This window comes from Hibiscus syriacus, unplaced genomic scaffold, assembly GCF_006381635.1.
Source record: "Hibiscus syriacus cultivar Baekdansim isolate YM2019G1 unplaced genomic scaffold, ASM638163v2 tig00110893_pilon, whole genome shotgun sequence".
NCBI classification, from domain to species: Eukaryota; Viridiplantae; Streptophyta; class Magnoliopsida; order Malvales; family Malvaceae; genus Hibiscus; species Hibiscus syriacus.
The window spans coordinates 1,016,480-1,033,565 of record NW_024062901.1 but is presented as its reverse complement, the minus strand read 5'-3'; the positions used below and the strand labels follow the sequence as shown (position 1 = coordinate 1,033,565).

Sequence of the window (17,086 nt, the reverse complement as noted above, 5' to 3'; positions counted from 1 at the left end):
TTCTTTTAAATAATTTCTAAAAGGTCATATTTCTTTAAATAATTATTTATTTGAGATTTTTAATATAAAATTACAATAAAAAAAAGGGAAAAAAGAGAAAAGAAGCCGTTTCATCCGTGCACCGGACAAGACCACGTGGGTTGTCATGTCAGTGGGCCTACTGATCACGGCCTCTGCTTATGGGATACATTCGATGATGGATAGACCGGACCCTATTCAAATTCTCTCACTTCAACCTTTATTTCATTTACTTATTCAACTCTATCATTATCTACATTTTCAAAATATTAAAAAATGTTAAAATTTGTTTTCTTAGTTTATGGAAAATCACATGATATATATGTTAGGTTGAATTTTAAAATTTTTCATTAATTTTTATATTTAAAGTTTTATTCTTAAGTATATTATTTTTTATTAAATAGTATAAGATGATTATAATATAATATACGATCATATTTTTTTAATTAATGAAAACATACAAACTTTATTGATATAATTGCTTGACTTCCACATATCTAAAAAGAATAGCACCCTCTTTTATTATTTAAATCGATTAATGAATTCCTTTAATAATTAACATAATTGATATTTTACCATGTGATATATTGATTAGAGATTGCTCTAGTATGTCAAGACATATGTTATTATGTCAATACATATATCTAAGTAGTTATATTTACCGATTAAATTGTAATTTAATTGATATATTTATTAATATAATATGAGAGAGAAATTAAATTTTAGTATGTATCCTTTAATTTAATGATAATTAGAAACATATTTAATTTAAACATTATATTAAAAATGTAATAGATAATTAAACTACATATTTATTTATAGCTTTTAAGTACTAAATCACAAAAATGTAAGATTTATGGACTTGAGGCATAATTTGACCGATGAACTATTAAATATTAAAGTTAGCATAAGATATTATTTTAACTAATTTTAGCAAAGAAAGGATTCAGTGGGGGAAATCAGCCCAGATTTCTGATGCAGCTGTTATGGCAACAGGAGAAGTTGAATTATAATAAATTATCCAGGATATCTGGACCATACATCTTCAAAATATTATTTATTTTTTCTCTATAGACGTGTACATCTTAATCCCATATGGAGTATTTTTTATACTTATCATCTTTTAAGAACCATACCTAGTGAAACACTGATAGCTGTTCAAGTTGTCCGCAGGGATTCGAATCGCGGTCACGATCGTGTTTTTCGGTCATATCGTGTTTACTGCGATTGCGGTCATAACGGGTGTTATTGCGACCATAACGAACGCTATTGCAACCATAGCGGGTATATCGGAAGGCAGCGCTATCACGATCATGAACCGTTATTTAAAACCCTGGTTGTCAGTTAACTCATATTGTGTGATGCACTTTAGAATATGAAAACATATTTTTATATTACATTTTATGATTTTACATTATATATCTGAGCACGTATTAATGAAATATTTAATAAAATGTTTGATTATTAATTTTAGAGAGTATTAAAAATTATAAAGTGTTTTAGTGTTTATTATCAAATGATTGTATATACTACTGCTTATGAACACCGTTATTTAATAAAAACAAATTTCAATTAGTGGTTTTTTCATAATATGATAGTCAAATTAAACTTTTGATCATTCGGTTAATAATTCAAGTGGTGAGTGAGAAAATTATTTTCTTAAAACATGAAGGTAGATAGAAGTGTGGATAAGTTTGATTTAGTTTTATCCGATTTTAAAAATGTTTTAATTATTTATTTTAATTCAATTTAATTTGATCGGTTTCAATTTTTTTATATTAATTTTAAATTTTGATTTATTTGATTTTATTATGATAAAATAATTTTATTTTATAATTTTGTAGATTTATTTAATATTATTTCATAAATGTTTTAAATAATATATTTTTAATAAATAAAAATAATTAATAATTCTTATAGAGTATTTTTAAGTTATATGTATTATTTGAAATATAAAACAGTTCATTCTAAATTAAAAAAATAGATAATTATATATTAAATAAAACTAAATTCAATTTGATTCAACTAATCATGATTTTTAAACTTTTGATCGTATATTTTTTGTCTAATATTAATAAAATATGCTGAATATATTTTAAAATATGATAAATAATTATTTAAAAATATCTTTAATACTTTATATTTTAAAAATATGATACAAAATTATTTGAAACCTTTTTCTAACCCTAATTTTTTTGGGGGTCAGATGAGTAATATATATTGTTTTAGAAAGTTTTGAGGTTTGATAAGAAGTCAATAGGTAGCCAGGCATGGCCAGCTTCTCTTAACAATTCATTGTTAAACTTTGGGTCTGTTTGTTTCCGTAATTGAAATTACGGAATTGTTTTCCCCAAATTTTCGTGTTTGTTTCACGTAATTCGTTTTTCGGAAAATGTTTTCCCGTGTTTGTTTCACGTAATTCGTTTTCCGGAAAACGTTTTCCCGTGTTTGTTTCACGTAATTCATTTTCCGGAATGTAATTCATTTTCCTAGTAACAGAATTTCCTTTGTGTTTTCTGTAAAATGACTTACGAATTCATTTTTCGTAAGTCATTTTCCGAACTTTTCACTTCAAAGCAAAAATACTCAAAATAATTTTATTTTATGAATTTAATATTAATAAAATATTTTAATATCGTTTTCATCAAAATATTAATTATTAAAATATTTAAAATATATTTATTAATATTTTAATATATAATATTATATTTTTAATATTATATAAAATAATCATTATATTATAATAATATAAGATATTATATTTTTATTTTAATAATATATAATTTTTTTATATATTTAATAATGAATAATACTATTATATATTTCAATAATATTTTAGTAAAGATATTAAAATATACTAATTAATTTTTAAAATATATAGTACTATTACTTTAATAAATAATTAATATAATTTATAAAATTTTATTTCACTAAAATATACCGAAAAAATGTTTAAATAACATCTTCCAAACATTATAAAACGTTTTCCAGATGTTTTCCAGAAATGTAATTCATTTTCCAGAAATGTAATTCATTTTACAGAAATGTAATTCATTTTCCAGAATTCAAATTACAGTAATTCATTTTTCAGTAATTCAAATTCCAGTAATTCATTTTCTGAAAACTAATTACAACTAAACAAACAGATCCTTTATTTCCCTTTATATACCCCTCTCCCCTTTGCCCTTAAAAACACTCTTTTCTTTTCTCATTGTTTTTCTTCCCCATAAAATTATAAGAACAGTACTAATAAGGATCACATAAGCTTGCACATGGTACTATCCCTCACAATGAACTCGTGCTCCGCATGAAGTCATATTCCAAACCCGCCTGAACCTGTTCATTTACTACAAGCTTTGTTGTTTTGTTTTTTGTGTCCGAGAAACGAATAGAGCATTGCCGGAGATGTTACAATGTTCAGACATGACGGTGCTGGAGAGACAACGGGCTCGCCTGAAATGGCAAGAGGAACACTTCCAGCAACACCAGCAGGAAAGTTATTTCAGTGAGTTGAGTGGGGTGTTTTCTAGCCAAACCGGCCACGTACAAGGCTTTCATCAGGGTGGTTTGATGAGTTGCGGCGGCGCCGCTGGCGGTGACTCGGTGTTATCCGACGTGATGATGACTCGGCAACTGAAGCCCGACCCTGGTTTGGAGACCGCCTGGCCTGAGTTGGGAAAAAAGGTCGACATGGGTGCCATGGGGTTCGGCCCTTGTGGGTACGGTAATGGACAGAGTTTTGATATGAATCAAGCCATATCTAGAACTTCCAGCTGCCCTCCAGCCATGGCGGCGGTAGAAGCGGTGGAGGTCAAGGGAAATTTAGAGAAGATGGGTTTAGCTGTTGGAAGAGAAAGCTTCAAGAAAAGGAAAGTTGAGAAGCTGCAAAACTCAAAGGTATATGTGTGCTGTTGTTGTATTGCTTCATTTATCATAGTATATATGTATAAGCAGCCATTAAATTGGAGCTCCCATTTGGATTATATAACCAGGTTGTTGCAGAAGATGACTCCAAGAGGATCAAAGCCAGTGAAGAAGAAGAAGAAGAGTCTAAAATTACAGGGCCAAACACCAAAAAAAGCAGCAACAACAATAAGGAAACTTCCGGTGACACTTCCAAAGAGAATTCAAAGGTTTCCGATGTTCAAAAGCCCGATTATATTCACGTCCGGGCACGACGAGGCCAAGCGACCGACAGCCACAGTTTAGCCGAGAGAGTAAGTGAAATTTGTATGTGTTTTTCATTGTTGTTTAAGGTCTCTATCATTAGTCAATAATGTTTAATTTATGTTAATTATATAGGTTAGAAGGGAGAAAATCAGTGAAAGAATGAAGTATCTGCAAGATTTAGTTCCTGGATGTAACAAAATCACAGGCAAAGCTGGAATGCTTGATGAAATCATCAACTATGTTCAATCTCTACAACGACAAGTCGAGGTAAAGAACAAAAACAAAATGAACATATATATTGAACATCATGAACTATCAGCTAATTTTGGTGCTTTTATTGTCCAAAATATGCAGTTTTTGTCTATGAAACTAGCTACTGTAAATACCAGACTTGATTTCGACATCGACAATCTTTATGGCAAAGATGTGTTCCCCTCTTGTACTTCTAATTTTTCGACAGTTGGGAATATGCCACCGGAACTGGCAAACCACCCTCCCTATGTTCAGTTCAATCCAATTCAACAAGTGGTGTCTGGTTGTGGAGTGGAAATGGGAATCAACTCTTCCGATATGGCACTCCGAAGAACGATTAGTGCCTCTGTTTTGATCCCAGACGCCTCTCTCCTCAACACATCCTGTTTCACTGGAATGCAGCAAATTCAACCCTCTGCAGCATGGGATGTTGAATTACAGAATCTTTACAATGTGGCATTTACAGGTACAACAAATGCTCATAAGCTACTTATAAAGAACAGTTTCCCATTACAATGGTTCGATTGAAGTTACTTAAAAGGGAAACTTTCTTTCATTTTCACAATACAATGATCACAAAACCATAGATTTTTATTCTTTTCATTGTTCGGTTTACGTCATCTACAGTTACAACAATCATATCATTCTAATGAGTAGGATTGAACTGGCAACCATGAAAATACTTTTTGAGTGGGATTTTCTACCCTTTTTTTCTGATCTGTCTGATGTGATTTATGCAGGTTCCATTGAAGGAAGTGACCTAAAGATGGAGATGTGAAATCAGAATATTAGTTGATGATTAATGATTGAGATAATTCAAGATGCCTGTTGATTTTGATTCTTTTTTGCTTCATTAGGTACATATGGTATATATATAATATGTATAAATATTTTGTATTATACCTCTCAAATGGCATGAATAAGATCAGTGTAGTTCCATTTGACCTGTTCAACAACCACACAGTTAATTTCCATTTTCACTGCAGATGCTTTGAATCCATTGGCAACAAGTTGTTTCTTTGTTGGATTAAGCTTAATTTCCATTTTCACTGCAAATGCTTTGAATCCATTGGCAACAAGTTGTTTCTTTGTTGGATTAAGGTTAATTGACAACTTGAAGAAGTAACCTACAAGTGGACCCATCTTTGGCTCCCTTGAATAATATATGCTCACTGATTAAGACACTGATAATCATTGCATAACTGCAAATAATGAGGACAAGGAGCAAAACTTTTATGCACAAAGGCACAAGGTTGTGAGAGAACGGGGTGATCGTTCGATTTCCGAGTGAACCGGACAATCAAGTATGGTTCCTACAACCATGCCGATAAGTACCATGTGTTTCCAGTATAGGTTGTGACCGTGGCAGGGACCACCTTGGGGGGGGGGGGTTGCAACATCATTGAGACTAGTTGTTCTTGGAATCACAAGAGCCTCAGCTTTCATTCATTTTCAAGCCATTTGCAGGGAGGATCTCTTGGATTCTCTGTCTTGTGTTGATTGTGAAAGAAGATATTGCCTTTTCCCTTTCTTGGGTCCATTTTTCTTTTTGTAACTTTTTTCCTCTCAACTTTCTATCTTCACATACTGCAATTCCAAGGAATAAAAAGAGCAAAATATCTCCACAAAGATCTACTAAATATGTGTGAAATTTGTTTGGAGCAAGTGAGCCAAGTGCTTGTCTTTACTTTGGAACAGGATCCTCTGCGCCATTACACTACTTGTCAAAATTGAACCCGAGAACCTTGGGTTGGTTAGTACATTCGATTCATGCTGATTCTTTTCAAGAACTCTAACGGAATGAACAAAACATTTGGGTAAATGAATCCGCCTAGAACGAAATAAGTTACGTTTGTGTTCTTTTATTTATTTTTGATATAAATTATGTTTGTGTTCCTTTATTTATTTTTCAAAGTGTTCGTATTCAATTCACAAACAATTCATGTTCATTTACGCCACTAAAAACATTAAACCATAAATTATTGTCACAATATGCTGGTCGAGGTTTAGGAGATGTTTGAAATAATGGAAGACCCAGTCCAGACCAGTTTCATGCATAATTGAAGCTCTGAAGCTGCTTGATGCGGTTTAAGGGGCTGTATTTTCCAGCACACTTTACTGAGAAAAAAAGGATGGTAAAGGGCCCAGAAAGCCATTCGATTAAGGGCTTTTCAGTGTCATCCAGCCACTAAGAAATGAATCTCTCCTAAATTCAGGGCGAATTAACTATTTGGTCACCTAATAATATACTAATTCTATTTTGATCACCTACAATTAAAAACAACTAATATTTTATTATTTCAAATTACTTTAATATTTTTTTCAAAATTATATCTTAGTTATGTTTTGACCGACTTCAAGCCTCGGACATTCAAAAAAATAATCAACCTAAAAGAAATCCAAATTTCAAATAACCCATTCAAAATTATCCCAACCCAAAATAAAATAAAATCTCAAAAAACAAACTAATCAGTCCAGATTGAGCATTCGATGAGTAGAAGTTTGGCGACGCCACTAACAAGTCTGAAATTCTAACGCAATCTGTAGCAGATCCAAACCCTTCATTTCAACAGTTTTTAGAAAGCAGCTTAGATCAAGTCAGATATAAAAGAACCGATAAGAAAGGAAAGAGGAGAAGCTCAGAAGTTGTTAAGAATGGAAGAAAAAGTTCATCCTCATGTTACGAATAAGATTAACGAGATTGAATTTTCTATAATCATCATCGCGCCTTCTCTTTCCCTGTTAAACCCTAAAAGAATACCAAAACATAAGGGATAAAAAAATATATTAGGGTTTCAAAAATTTAGCATAAGAAAGATGTAAAGATCTGATTTTACTCGTAGCACGGCTCGAGACCTGACGATTTATTTATAGGCAGTCGACACTTTGAGTATAATTACGAATATGCCAACGCAGCTACCCTGTTTAGGGTTTTTGCTTGGTTCTGATCTGAACACTACCAAGCCAATTTATAGCCCACATGGTCAGCAAAACCAAAACAGGCCCAAATATTTACAAAAATATTAATACTTTAACTTATATTAAAAATATACAATTTTGACAATATTAATATGAATATTATTTTAATATTTTAAATAGAATTTATTTGGATATTCAATATTAATATAAAAAGGTTCATAAAAATATTACTAGTTGAAATATTAATAGTTTTATGAACAAATAACAAAAAAAAAAATTTCATACAATGATGGAGAAGAAAAAATAGATTACAAGTGGCGTTCTAATGCTGTCACATATTCTATTTAAAATTTGGGTAAAGAACGCAAATGGTCCCACTATGGAGTATTATTTTATTAGGCCTTTCGGTTACAAAAAGGTACAAAATGGTCTTTTGACTATAGAGTGTTATTTTGTTGAGTCCCTCAACTATTATAAATTACAAAATGGTCATCCAACTATTCATTATGTTCCAAACTCGTCTATTTCCATTAAAAAATGAATGATATTCTGAATTGAACGTTAATTTGTTGGCTGTGATATGATAAAATTTGATCCCAAAATCGCAAACGACTGTCATATTTCAATCATCATGTTGACATCCAGTTTAAACAATAGTCATTTTTTTAACGAAAAATGACGAGTCTGGAACATAATGAATAGTCAGGTGATCATTTTGTAACATTTAATAGTCGAAGGACTCAACAAAGCAACATTCCATAGTCGAATGATTATTTGTAACTTTTAATAGTCGATGACTTAATAAAGCAATACCCTATAATCGGGGGACATTTACGTTCTTTACCCTTAAAATTTATAAGTATGAATTTTTAAGGTTTAAATTTAAGATTTAAAGTTTAGATTTATAGATAAGAGGTTAGAGTTTAGATTCAAACGATCGTATTTAAATGTTGATGGTCCACAAGCTTAATTATTCCATGATTACATTTAAACAATTTGACTGAATAACAAAGCACTCAAACCTATTCGGCCTAACCAAATTATACATGACCCAAATGTAAATAAAAATAATCAATTTGGCTTAGAATTCAATTTCCCCCCCCTAAAATACCATTTAAGCTAAGCCCCAGGTTTTAGCATCGTATTGAAATGTAGTAAAACGAACATTTTGAACAACCAACAGCAGCTCCAATCTGAAGCAAATGTTTAACACTTTTAACGATAAAGCTCACCGGCTCAAAGGCAGCCATACAATGTTTGGTTTCAAGTGCCTCTCATTTTTATACCTATAATAAATATTTATTACTTATAGATGTTTATCATTCTTACGATACATTCATAATTAATTCAATTCAGACAACTAAATGAGAAGCTTCTGAAGCAAACCTCAACACTTTTCCTTAACGATAAAGCTCTCCTGTACAAGGCAAACCATACAATTTTTGGTTCCAAGTAGCTCTCATCTTTTGCTGACAAGCTTCCATGTTTCACCTTAAACAAACTGATGGCATTGCATAACCCTTTCCAGGCTCTATAAATATACCCACTAAACCTTAACTCTCCAAGCTTATCGGAAGATGGCAATGGGCAAAAGTTTCAGCTCTGTGTCATTCATTTTCTTGCTCTATCTACTTGGTTCCGGTTCGCTTCATGTGGATGCAGCTGTGAAAAGATACCAGTTTGATGTAGGCATATGAAAACAGTGGCATGTTGTTTGAATTTTGGGTTTGTTTTCTGATGACTAATGCTTGGGGTTATTGTTTGTTTCAGATTCAAGTGAAAAATGTAAGCAGGTTATGCCATGCTAAACCTATTGTCACCGTAAATGGGATGTTTCCGGGGCCAACCATTTACGCTAGAGAAGGCGACAGAGTTCTCATTAATGTCACTAATTATGCAAAATACAACATGTCTATTCATTGGTAAGCAATGCATCTTTTACCTGAGAAAAATGTGATTCTCATGTCGTTTTCACACGATTTCTCTGTCTTGACATCGGCAGGCATGGACTCAAACAGTTTCGCAACGGATGGGCGGACGGACCGGCTTATACAACACAATGCCCTATACAGAGTGGGCGTACTTACGCTTATGATTTTAATGTAACAGGTCAGAGAGGGACACTGTGGTGGCATGCACATATCTTTTGGCTGAGAGCCACTGTTTATGGTGCAATTGTGATCATGCCAAAACAAGGGACCCCTTTTCCTTTCCCTCAGCCTTACAGAGAAACTAACATTATTTTAGGTACGGATGATTTGATCCATGTCGGTGAGTTGAGTTGAGTTGAGTTGAGCCCCATTCTAGTTACACGCTTCATGTAATTCTTGTACATCGAAAACGCAGGTGAATGGTGGAATAACGATGTCGAAGAAATTGTTAAACAAGGAAACAAATTGGGGTTGCCACCGAATACATCCGATGCTCACACCATTAATGGAAAACCAGGGCCATTGCTCCCATGTTCCGAGAAACGTAAGCTTTTAGTGCCATTCAAGTAGTGTTGGGGGATTCAGGGCAGGCCTTGCATTCTTGTTTTACTTCGTTTATTCTGCTGCTGCAGATACATTTGCAACAAGGAAAGACTTATCTCTTGAGAATCATCAATGCTGCACTCAACGACGAACTTTTCTTTGCGGTCGCGGGTCATTATATGACAGTGGTCGAAATAGATGCAGTTTATACCAAACCATTTACAACACAAGCAATCTTAATTGCACCAGGGCAGACCACAAATGTTCTCATTTAAGCTACCCAAGCACCTGGTAGATATTTCATGGCTACTAAGCCTTTCATGGATGCGCCATTGACGATAGACAATAAAACCGCAATGGCCATACTTCAATACAAGGGTATTCCCGACACTGTCCTTCCAATACTTCCTCAGCTACCATTACCCAACGACACTGCTTTCGCATTGAGCTACAATGCCAAACTTAGGAGCCTCAACTCTCCACTATACCCTGCAAATGTGCCTCTTAAAGTTGACAGACATCTTTTCTACACAATCGGATTAGGAATCAACCAATGTGCGACTTGCTTGAATGGAACACAACTAACTGCATCTTTGAACAACATTACCTTTGTTATGCCACATACCGGCCTCCTTCAAGCTCATTATTTCAACATCAAGGGAGTCTTTACCACGGATTTCCCCGACCAGCCTCCGAAACCATTCAATTACACCGGCGCACCATTGACTGCAAATCTTGGCACTACTTTAGGCACCAGGCTAAGCAAGATCGCTTTCAACTCGACAGTGGAGTTAGTACTACAGGATACCAATCTTCTTACTGTAGAATCCCATCCATTCCATCTTCATGGTTACAATTTCTTCGTCGTTGGGACTGGAATCGGGAACTTCGATCCGGCCAATGATCCTGCCAAATATAACTTGATCGATCCTCCAGAAAGGAATACGGTGGGTGTACCAACAGGCGGATGGACGGCCATACGGTTGAGGGCCGACAACCCAGGTAGACATCAATCAGAAACTAGACATTAAACATTGCATTTAAATGAGAAGTAATTGTATTTGGATTTTGTTGCAGGAATATGGTTCATGCACTGTCACTTGGAGCTTCATACAGGATGGGGATTGAAGACAGCAATTGTAGTAGAGAATGGGAATGGACCAAATCAATCCATTTTGCCTCCTCCAAAAGACCTTCCTCCTTGTTAGCTGCTCCCACTTTTTAATGAATTTTTCCTACTAAGTTTAGGAACTGAATTGGAGGATTGTTTTTCGATACATACGCAGGAAAATAATAAAATACTCGGAATTGTACCTGATAAAATTCTTTAGCTTTAACTTAATACAAAATGCATTTAAAATTATAATCGTTTGTTCTAATCCCAAATACTAATTCTAGGGAAGATAGGTGATCCTGCAAAGGTATTAAAAAAGTGCCCACTTTGAATCTACAATGAGTTCATTCGTTCATACTCCTAGAAAGTTGAAACCATATCTAAAAAGAACATTTCATTGCCTTTTCTTATCACCCAATCAAAAGGACAGCTTGAGAAAACCTTCAGAATATACAATCAAAAGTGGAAATTGGAACAATAATTCATTACTAACTCAACAATAATTCAGCTGAAATCCCCATAAAGTTCGCTATTTTATCTTCATCAATTAAGCAGAAGTAGAAAGCAGCTAACTTTGCAGCATAAATTACGAAATTCAATCCAGGGAGCATTGTTTTATAGCCGAAATCAAGCATAAAAATTATAGTGAAAGATAAATGTGAAGAACAAAAAATATAAATTCGGCTCGAGCCGGAATGTGATGCAACGGCTAGGGCAGCGAAGTTCAAACACACTAAACCAAGCTCGTTGGAATACCCAAAAATTAATATGCTTTGATAAATTTTACCAATTTTCCTCCTCATCAATAATCCGTTGTAGTCTAGTTGGTTAGGATACTCGGCTCTCACCCGAGAGACCCGGGTTCAAGTCCCGGCAACGGAAATTTCAATTTTGGGTTACTTGAGCTAATATTTTTGGTCGTTGGGCATTTCCTCCCCCTCCTCGTTGATGGTATCCTACTGGATAATAGCTGCTAAAATAATGCACTGCAAGAGTTTTTATGTTTTATCTTGCTTAACAATAACACGCAAAGGTTAATTTTTATGTCGGGATATTCGGCAAGACATTGAGGAAAAAGGTCCAACACAATCATGTAACAAATAGATGTGTCTTAACTAAAAAGAAAATAGTTGGTCCAAAATAAAAGCACCCTGAAAAGCTTTGAAACGAAAATTCCCGTTATCGGAGTTCAAATTCAGACTTTTGGGGTGAAAAAACTAAATATCCAAATCAACTGGACTATGATGGATTATTGTTTTAACAGTTTTAGATCATGAAAACAATCTTGCTATTAATGGTAAGAAAAGCAGCAGGTGACGATATTGAGATGACAAAGCTAAAGACGAGGTCCGAGGTGAAGAAAGTAGCTTCCGGAGAAACACCTAGGCACAAGGGAGTAAACGTGAACTATGGGGTGTTGGGGTTGAGAGCCCAGCACGCTCTCTGATTCTCAAGTTAGTGGAAGGGTTCTACGTGCGACCAATGGAGCAGTCTCAGAGACGTATGGATGTTCAAAGTTATTGGGGTTGAGCACCCTGAATGTTTTTTTTTTACATTCAACGTTAAAATGTATGCATAGTATAAATAATTGAATTAAATTAATTTTTTTCATACGTGCGAAGTTCAAATAGAGGAAAAAATATCACGGGAGTTGAAGCCTAGATATGATGCCTCTCATCGGAGTACATAATGCTGGCAAATGATATTGATATTCGTACAGAACGAAGGTTCCAATTACAACATTAACAAAAATCCCCAACTCATCTCCAATAGAACAAAACACACCAAAAAACACACGGTCATGGAAAAGATTCAAGCTGTTTTTGAGTTGAAATAACACAACAGATGATGACCAAACCATATGTCGATACAATAATAGAATAAAAGGTACCAAAGAAGTCAAAACACCCCATAGGTATGTATCCAAGGAAAATAAAAGAATACCTTTTTCAAGTCTGAATTAAGCTCCCGAGTGCGAGACTGGAGTAGTTTCAAACTGGCCATCCTTAAATACATGGATATACTGTTGCGGCAAAGAATGCTCCCCCTAACACCAAAAACAACGGTAAACCAACTCTATTCTCCATTGTCTGATAGAATTATTAACCGACCACATTTTCAGATTAAAAATGGAGGAAAGGTAAAGTTACTGACATTAATGCATCCTAAATTATCTAAAACAAAGGTCAGGTTAAAATTTTGGTCCGACAGTCCCTGTACTTTAATAAATCTGGAGGTCTACTCAATATGCTTAAGAAGTTAAAAATTCAATCCCTGTACTTCTTTTATTTAAAATCCTAATCAAATGGTTGAAACTGTTAGTATTTTCTGGCAAAATTTTGTCATCAGTACACCTAGAACAATCATAACAGCTTCAAAAGCAATTAATTGCGAACTCAAATAAGCATACATTATATTAAGCAAATTTCGACAGAAAACACTGTCAACGATTGGAATATAATTTCTAAATCAAAAAGGTAGGATGATTTCATTTTTATCTTTTCAAATATAGGAATTAAATCTTATAGCAAATTTTGAAGGAAACTATTGAGTCGAATATTGGACTTGAAAATAAAAAGAGGATTTAATTTTTAAGTCCGACGACTAAATCTCAAACTTTGGACTATAGGGACTGGCAGGCATATTTTGACCAAATTTAAATGCAGATACATGTTTTAAACTGACAGATACGAGAGCCACGTCAGAAAGAAAGATTTCAGAAATGCAGGAAAAAACTTGTCAACTTACCCAATCACCATCAGGTCCAGTAGGCACTAATACATTGATCTCACTTGACTTGGCCGTTGTTATAGATGCCCCCAAAGAATCTTTGCTCAAGTACAACTGGCAGCCAGAAGTGTTGTCCACTGAAATTGTTGGAGCAGAACCCTACAGCAGCCATAAATTAGATGATCATATGTAATAAAACTATCAATTAGTAACACTGATCAAAGAGCATGGAACAGAGGACCTTCACATGCCATGCAACTTGATACCATGGCCAGTGTTCTCTTTGAAGGTATCCAAGTCAGGAGGAGAAAGAAGACGAAGAAGAAAGATACCTGGCATTGCACCTCAACACCATTGCAGTTTACTACCTCGCAAGCAGCCACAACATCCTGCCCATTTTAAGTCAGAGACATAAATCAGTATATGATTTGCTTAGGAAAATCTCAATGGTAAAAAGATCTCTACTAACCTTAAATACCACTCCCATCTTAGTGCATTTGTCAATTGTTATATTGTTGACTTTCCCTGCATAATATTAAAGAAACAATAAGTTGCTAGTAACTTTTCAGTAGTTCTCTCTTTCAAATAACAAAGAGATTCACAGTGCCAAAGTAAACAACTATACATAAAAAGAAAGCACAATGAAGTAGGAAAAAAGAATTGCGCATATGATATAATAAATTTACCTTGAATCTGCAAAACAGAATCCTTGCATCCATAAATATACACAGACTGTTTGGCATCGCAGTCATCAATAACTAAGTTCTTTCTTCCAATTTGGTTCTCAACAGCCCACCTGCCAATATTACAACAAAGAGACTTGAAAAGTCAAATACCGAAACCAACCACCTAAATAAAAGTTAAACAAGCAAACAGAAATCATGCACACTTACTTACGACCCATTTGCAGCTCTAGTTTAGGTGGTCCCACTTTTGAGAAAGAAGAGGAACTGGAACGTGTTTCCTTTTCACTGGCACTAACAACACCTGTTCTATCCGTACGTTTCTTTGTCTTCATATCAGCAGTAACCTTCTTCAGGCCTAGACATGAAAAGAATGAGATCATAGGCACTCAATATAGACAGAAAAGCAAAAGGGAAAGATGATTACCTGCAGAGACATTCCCACTACTAATTTCTTGGAAAACAGCTGACATCCCTTGTTTTGGCTGTGATGAAGAAGGTTGAGAAGGTTCAGAGCTGAAAAGAGAGGCAGGTGGAGGAGGAGGAGGAGGTGCAGGGGCACCAGAGGGAGAACCTTTCGGCGGAGCACTAGATGCCTTTTTACCAGAAGCACTCCATACCGGACCGAGAGGATAATGACTTTTGACATAATCTCTCAGACCTGGTAAATACAGTTCCTTCAAAGCTTTGGCCCATTCAACATGGTTCTGATCTTTGTTTCTGTACTCTACAAGAACCTGATATTTACAACACATTAACAAGGAAATGATAAGAACATTAACATATTGCAGTTTCCAGATCGAGTTGTGACTTCCTACAAATAAAGAAGTACCTTGTTGTTGTAAAATTCAGCCATTTGCCAACTTTCTTCCACATGTGCAATAGGCATGCTCATACCTAGAATAAGAAAAGCATTACCAAGAATCAGAGCAGGTGGCAATAGATCATATGCAATTGCCATATATTTTTTAAGAGGGATAAAGTCTAGAGCATGACAAGCACAAGTGGAGGTCACAATGTTTTCCAATGCGTGATTAGAAAGAAAGCATGAACCCAATTCAAGCTTTGAACCAAAGAAGAAATGTAAATCCACACATTAAACAACTAGTACAAATCAAACTCCTGATTTTTTCAACATAAGTTAGGAGTTAAGTTACGCCCTACACGCGGGCCACTTCATTGTGAAGATATTGTCATGTGCAAATAGGCTACAACATGCATTTACATACCACAATCTTTTCCGGTGTAAGCAATCCATGCTAAAGCTGAAAGACAGTCCCCGGCACTCTTCAAGTGGTTGAAAAAATCAGATCGCCTCCCTTCTGTCATGGCATTAACCTTCAAGATCACTTCATTAAGTGGTTTGAGAAACTCAACCAAGCCTGCCATATCAGGTTTCTGTACCAACAGAGTGGACGACATTAAAATTTCCATGAAATAGATAGTAACCACAAAAAACTATACATGATAGTAAAAGCAGATAGCGGCCAGACATTCAATACTTCTGCCCTATCATAAAAACAAACTTCTTTACCTTAACAAAGCATGCAAGCCACCAAATGTTAATTTCCTCTAGAACAAAATCTTGTGGCAGGTTCTTAATAAGTCTATCACTTAAATGCTTCTCTGCTAATATTATTTCTTAAAAAATTATTAAAAATGTTAATTCTTAATAATTCCATGCTTTCTTAGGTCGTGAAACAATCATAGTCAAATCTCAAACAGGAAAAGGGCCAATCTATGCAATCAAAGCTATGAGATATATCCGATCGTCAAGATATCTTCTCTTTGCACCTAAAACCAAATCTTCTGCTACAAAATCAACGCAACGACCAGTTTCAAGCTATAAATGCATTACACGTAAATCTAATTTAACTGCATTTCACATGATTCGTCATGAAATAAAATAAAAAGAGCAAAACCATAAAAAGATCAATCAAGCAAAACACACACCTTAAAACTTTAAATAAATAAATGAAAAAGAAAATAAAAATAGCAACCTGAGTTTGCTTGATATCGATAAGAAGTTTCTTTTGCACAGAGAAAGCCTCGAGAACTAGCTTAGTCACATCCAGCACTTGACCTCCAATCTTCTCCGCAGCAGCCGAAACCCTAGCCCCATATTCAGCCATCAGATCTTCAAACGCCAGAATCGATGGATCCGAATACACTTCAGCTCCGCTATCTGGTAATACCCTCGCCAAGATTCCGCCTGCCGATAGAGACTCAAGCCGTGCCACCGCCGCCTCCAACCTCTCTATCAGCTTCGGTTCCATACTGAAGAAGAATGCTCGAATAGATTTCAAATTTTCTCAGAGATTTCTTAACTTCGTCTGAAGTGCAGATCTATAGCTTGGAAATGATTTTATAACTATATTTTCTTTTCTTTCTCTCAACTTTAAACGCCGAAAGACAGGAGAGAGAGTGTGAGCGAATATTTTTGGGGTTTTATTGTTTTTGTTAGGGTGGATTTTGATTTGTAAGAGACGGAATATTAAAAGGACAAGTGTCGAATAAGTGGACAAGAATAGAAACGTGTGGTGTTAATGGCAATTGTCATTAACTTGCTAATCACAAAATTTAGCTGTTTCCTAGCAAATCGGTGCACTTTAGGTATCCGCAAGAATTTGGCTTTGGTAATTTGATTGACTTTATTTGGACTTGTTATGTGCTTTGATTTTGTTTGACTTATTTCATCCGATTAAACTAATCAAATATAAATTCCT

At 34.7% G+C, this 17,086-nt stretch overlaps 2 protein-coding genes, 2 non-coding genes and 1 pseudogene across 4 annotated transcripts; 3 read left to right on the top strand and 2 right to left on the bottom strand.

The window, feature by feature from the left end:
* The first annotated feature begins 3,426 nt into the window (after positions 1-3,426).
* LOC120145081 (transcription factor HBI1-like) lies at positions 3,427-5,321 on the top strand. The gene is made up of 5 exons (XM_039158983.1): positions 3,427-3,915; positions 4,011-4,235; positions 4,321-4,455; positions 4,543-4,906; positions 5,181-5,321. Exons 1-5 carry the CDS (start codon positions 3,442-3,444, stop codon positions 5,216-5,218), a joined length of 1,236 nt encoding a protein of 411 aa, XP_039014914.1. The 5' UTR covers positions 3,427-3,441; the 3' UTR covers positions 5,219-5,321.
* Positions 5,322-7,077: 1,756 nt separating this feature from the next.
* On the bottom strand, positions 7,078-7,167 carry LOC120145777. The gene has a single exon (XR_005518152.1). It is a non-coding gene; the product is annotated as a small nucleolar RNA U30 (small nucleolar RNA).
* A 1,769-nt stretch (positions 7,168-8,936) lies between these two features.
* LOC120145371 lies at positions 8,937-11,132 on the top strand (annotated as a pseudogene).
* Positions 11,133-11,756: 624 nt separating this feature from the next.
* Positions 11,757-11,829, top strand: TRNAE-CUC. Its single transcript has one exon. It is a non-coding gene; the product is annotated as a tRNA-Glu (tRNA).
* A 917-nt stretch (positions 11,830-12,746) lies between these two features.
* On the bottom strand, positions 12,747-16,771 carry LOC120145107 (cyclase-associated protein 1-like). Its single transcript, XM_039159004.1, has 10 exons — positions 16,361-16,771; positions 15,590-15,758; positions 15,193-15,257; positions 14,788-15,097; positions 14,571-14,718; positions 14,364-14,473; positions 14,147-14,202; positions 14,010-14,066; positions 13,696-13,836; positions 12,747-12,994 (listed from the first exon to the last, which is right to left on the bottom strand). Exons 1-10 carry the CDS (start codon positions 16,634-16,636, stop codon positions 12,908-12,910), a joined length of 1,419 nt encoding a protein of 472 aa, XP_039014935.1. The 5' UTR covers positions 16,637-16,771; the 3' UTR covers positions 12,747-12,907.
* Between the last annotated feature and the right edge of the window lie 315 nt (positions 16,772-17,086).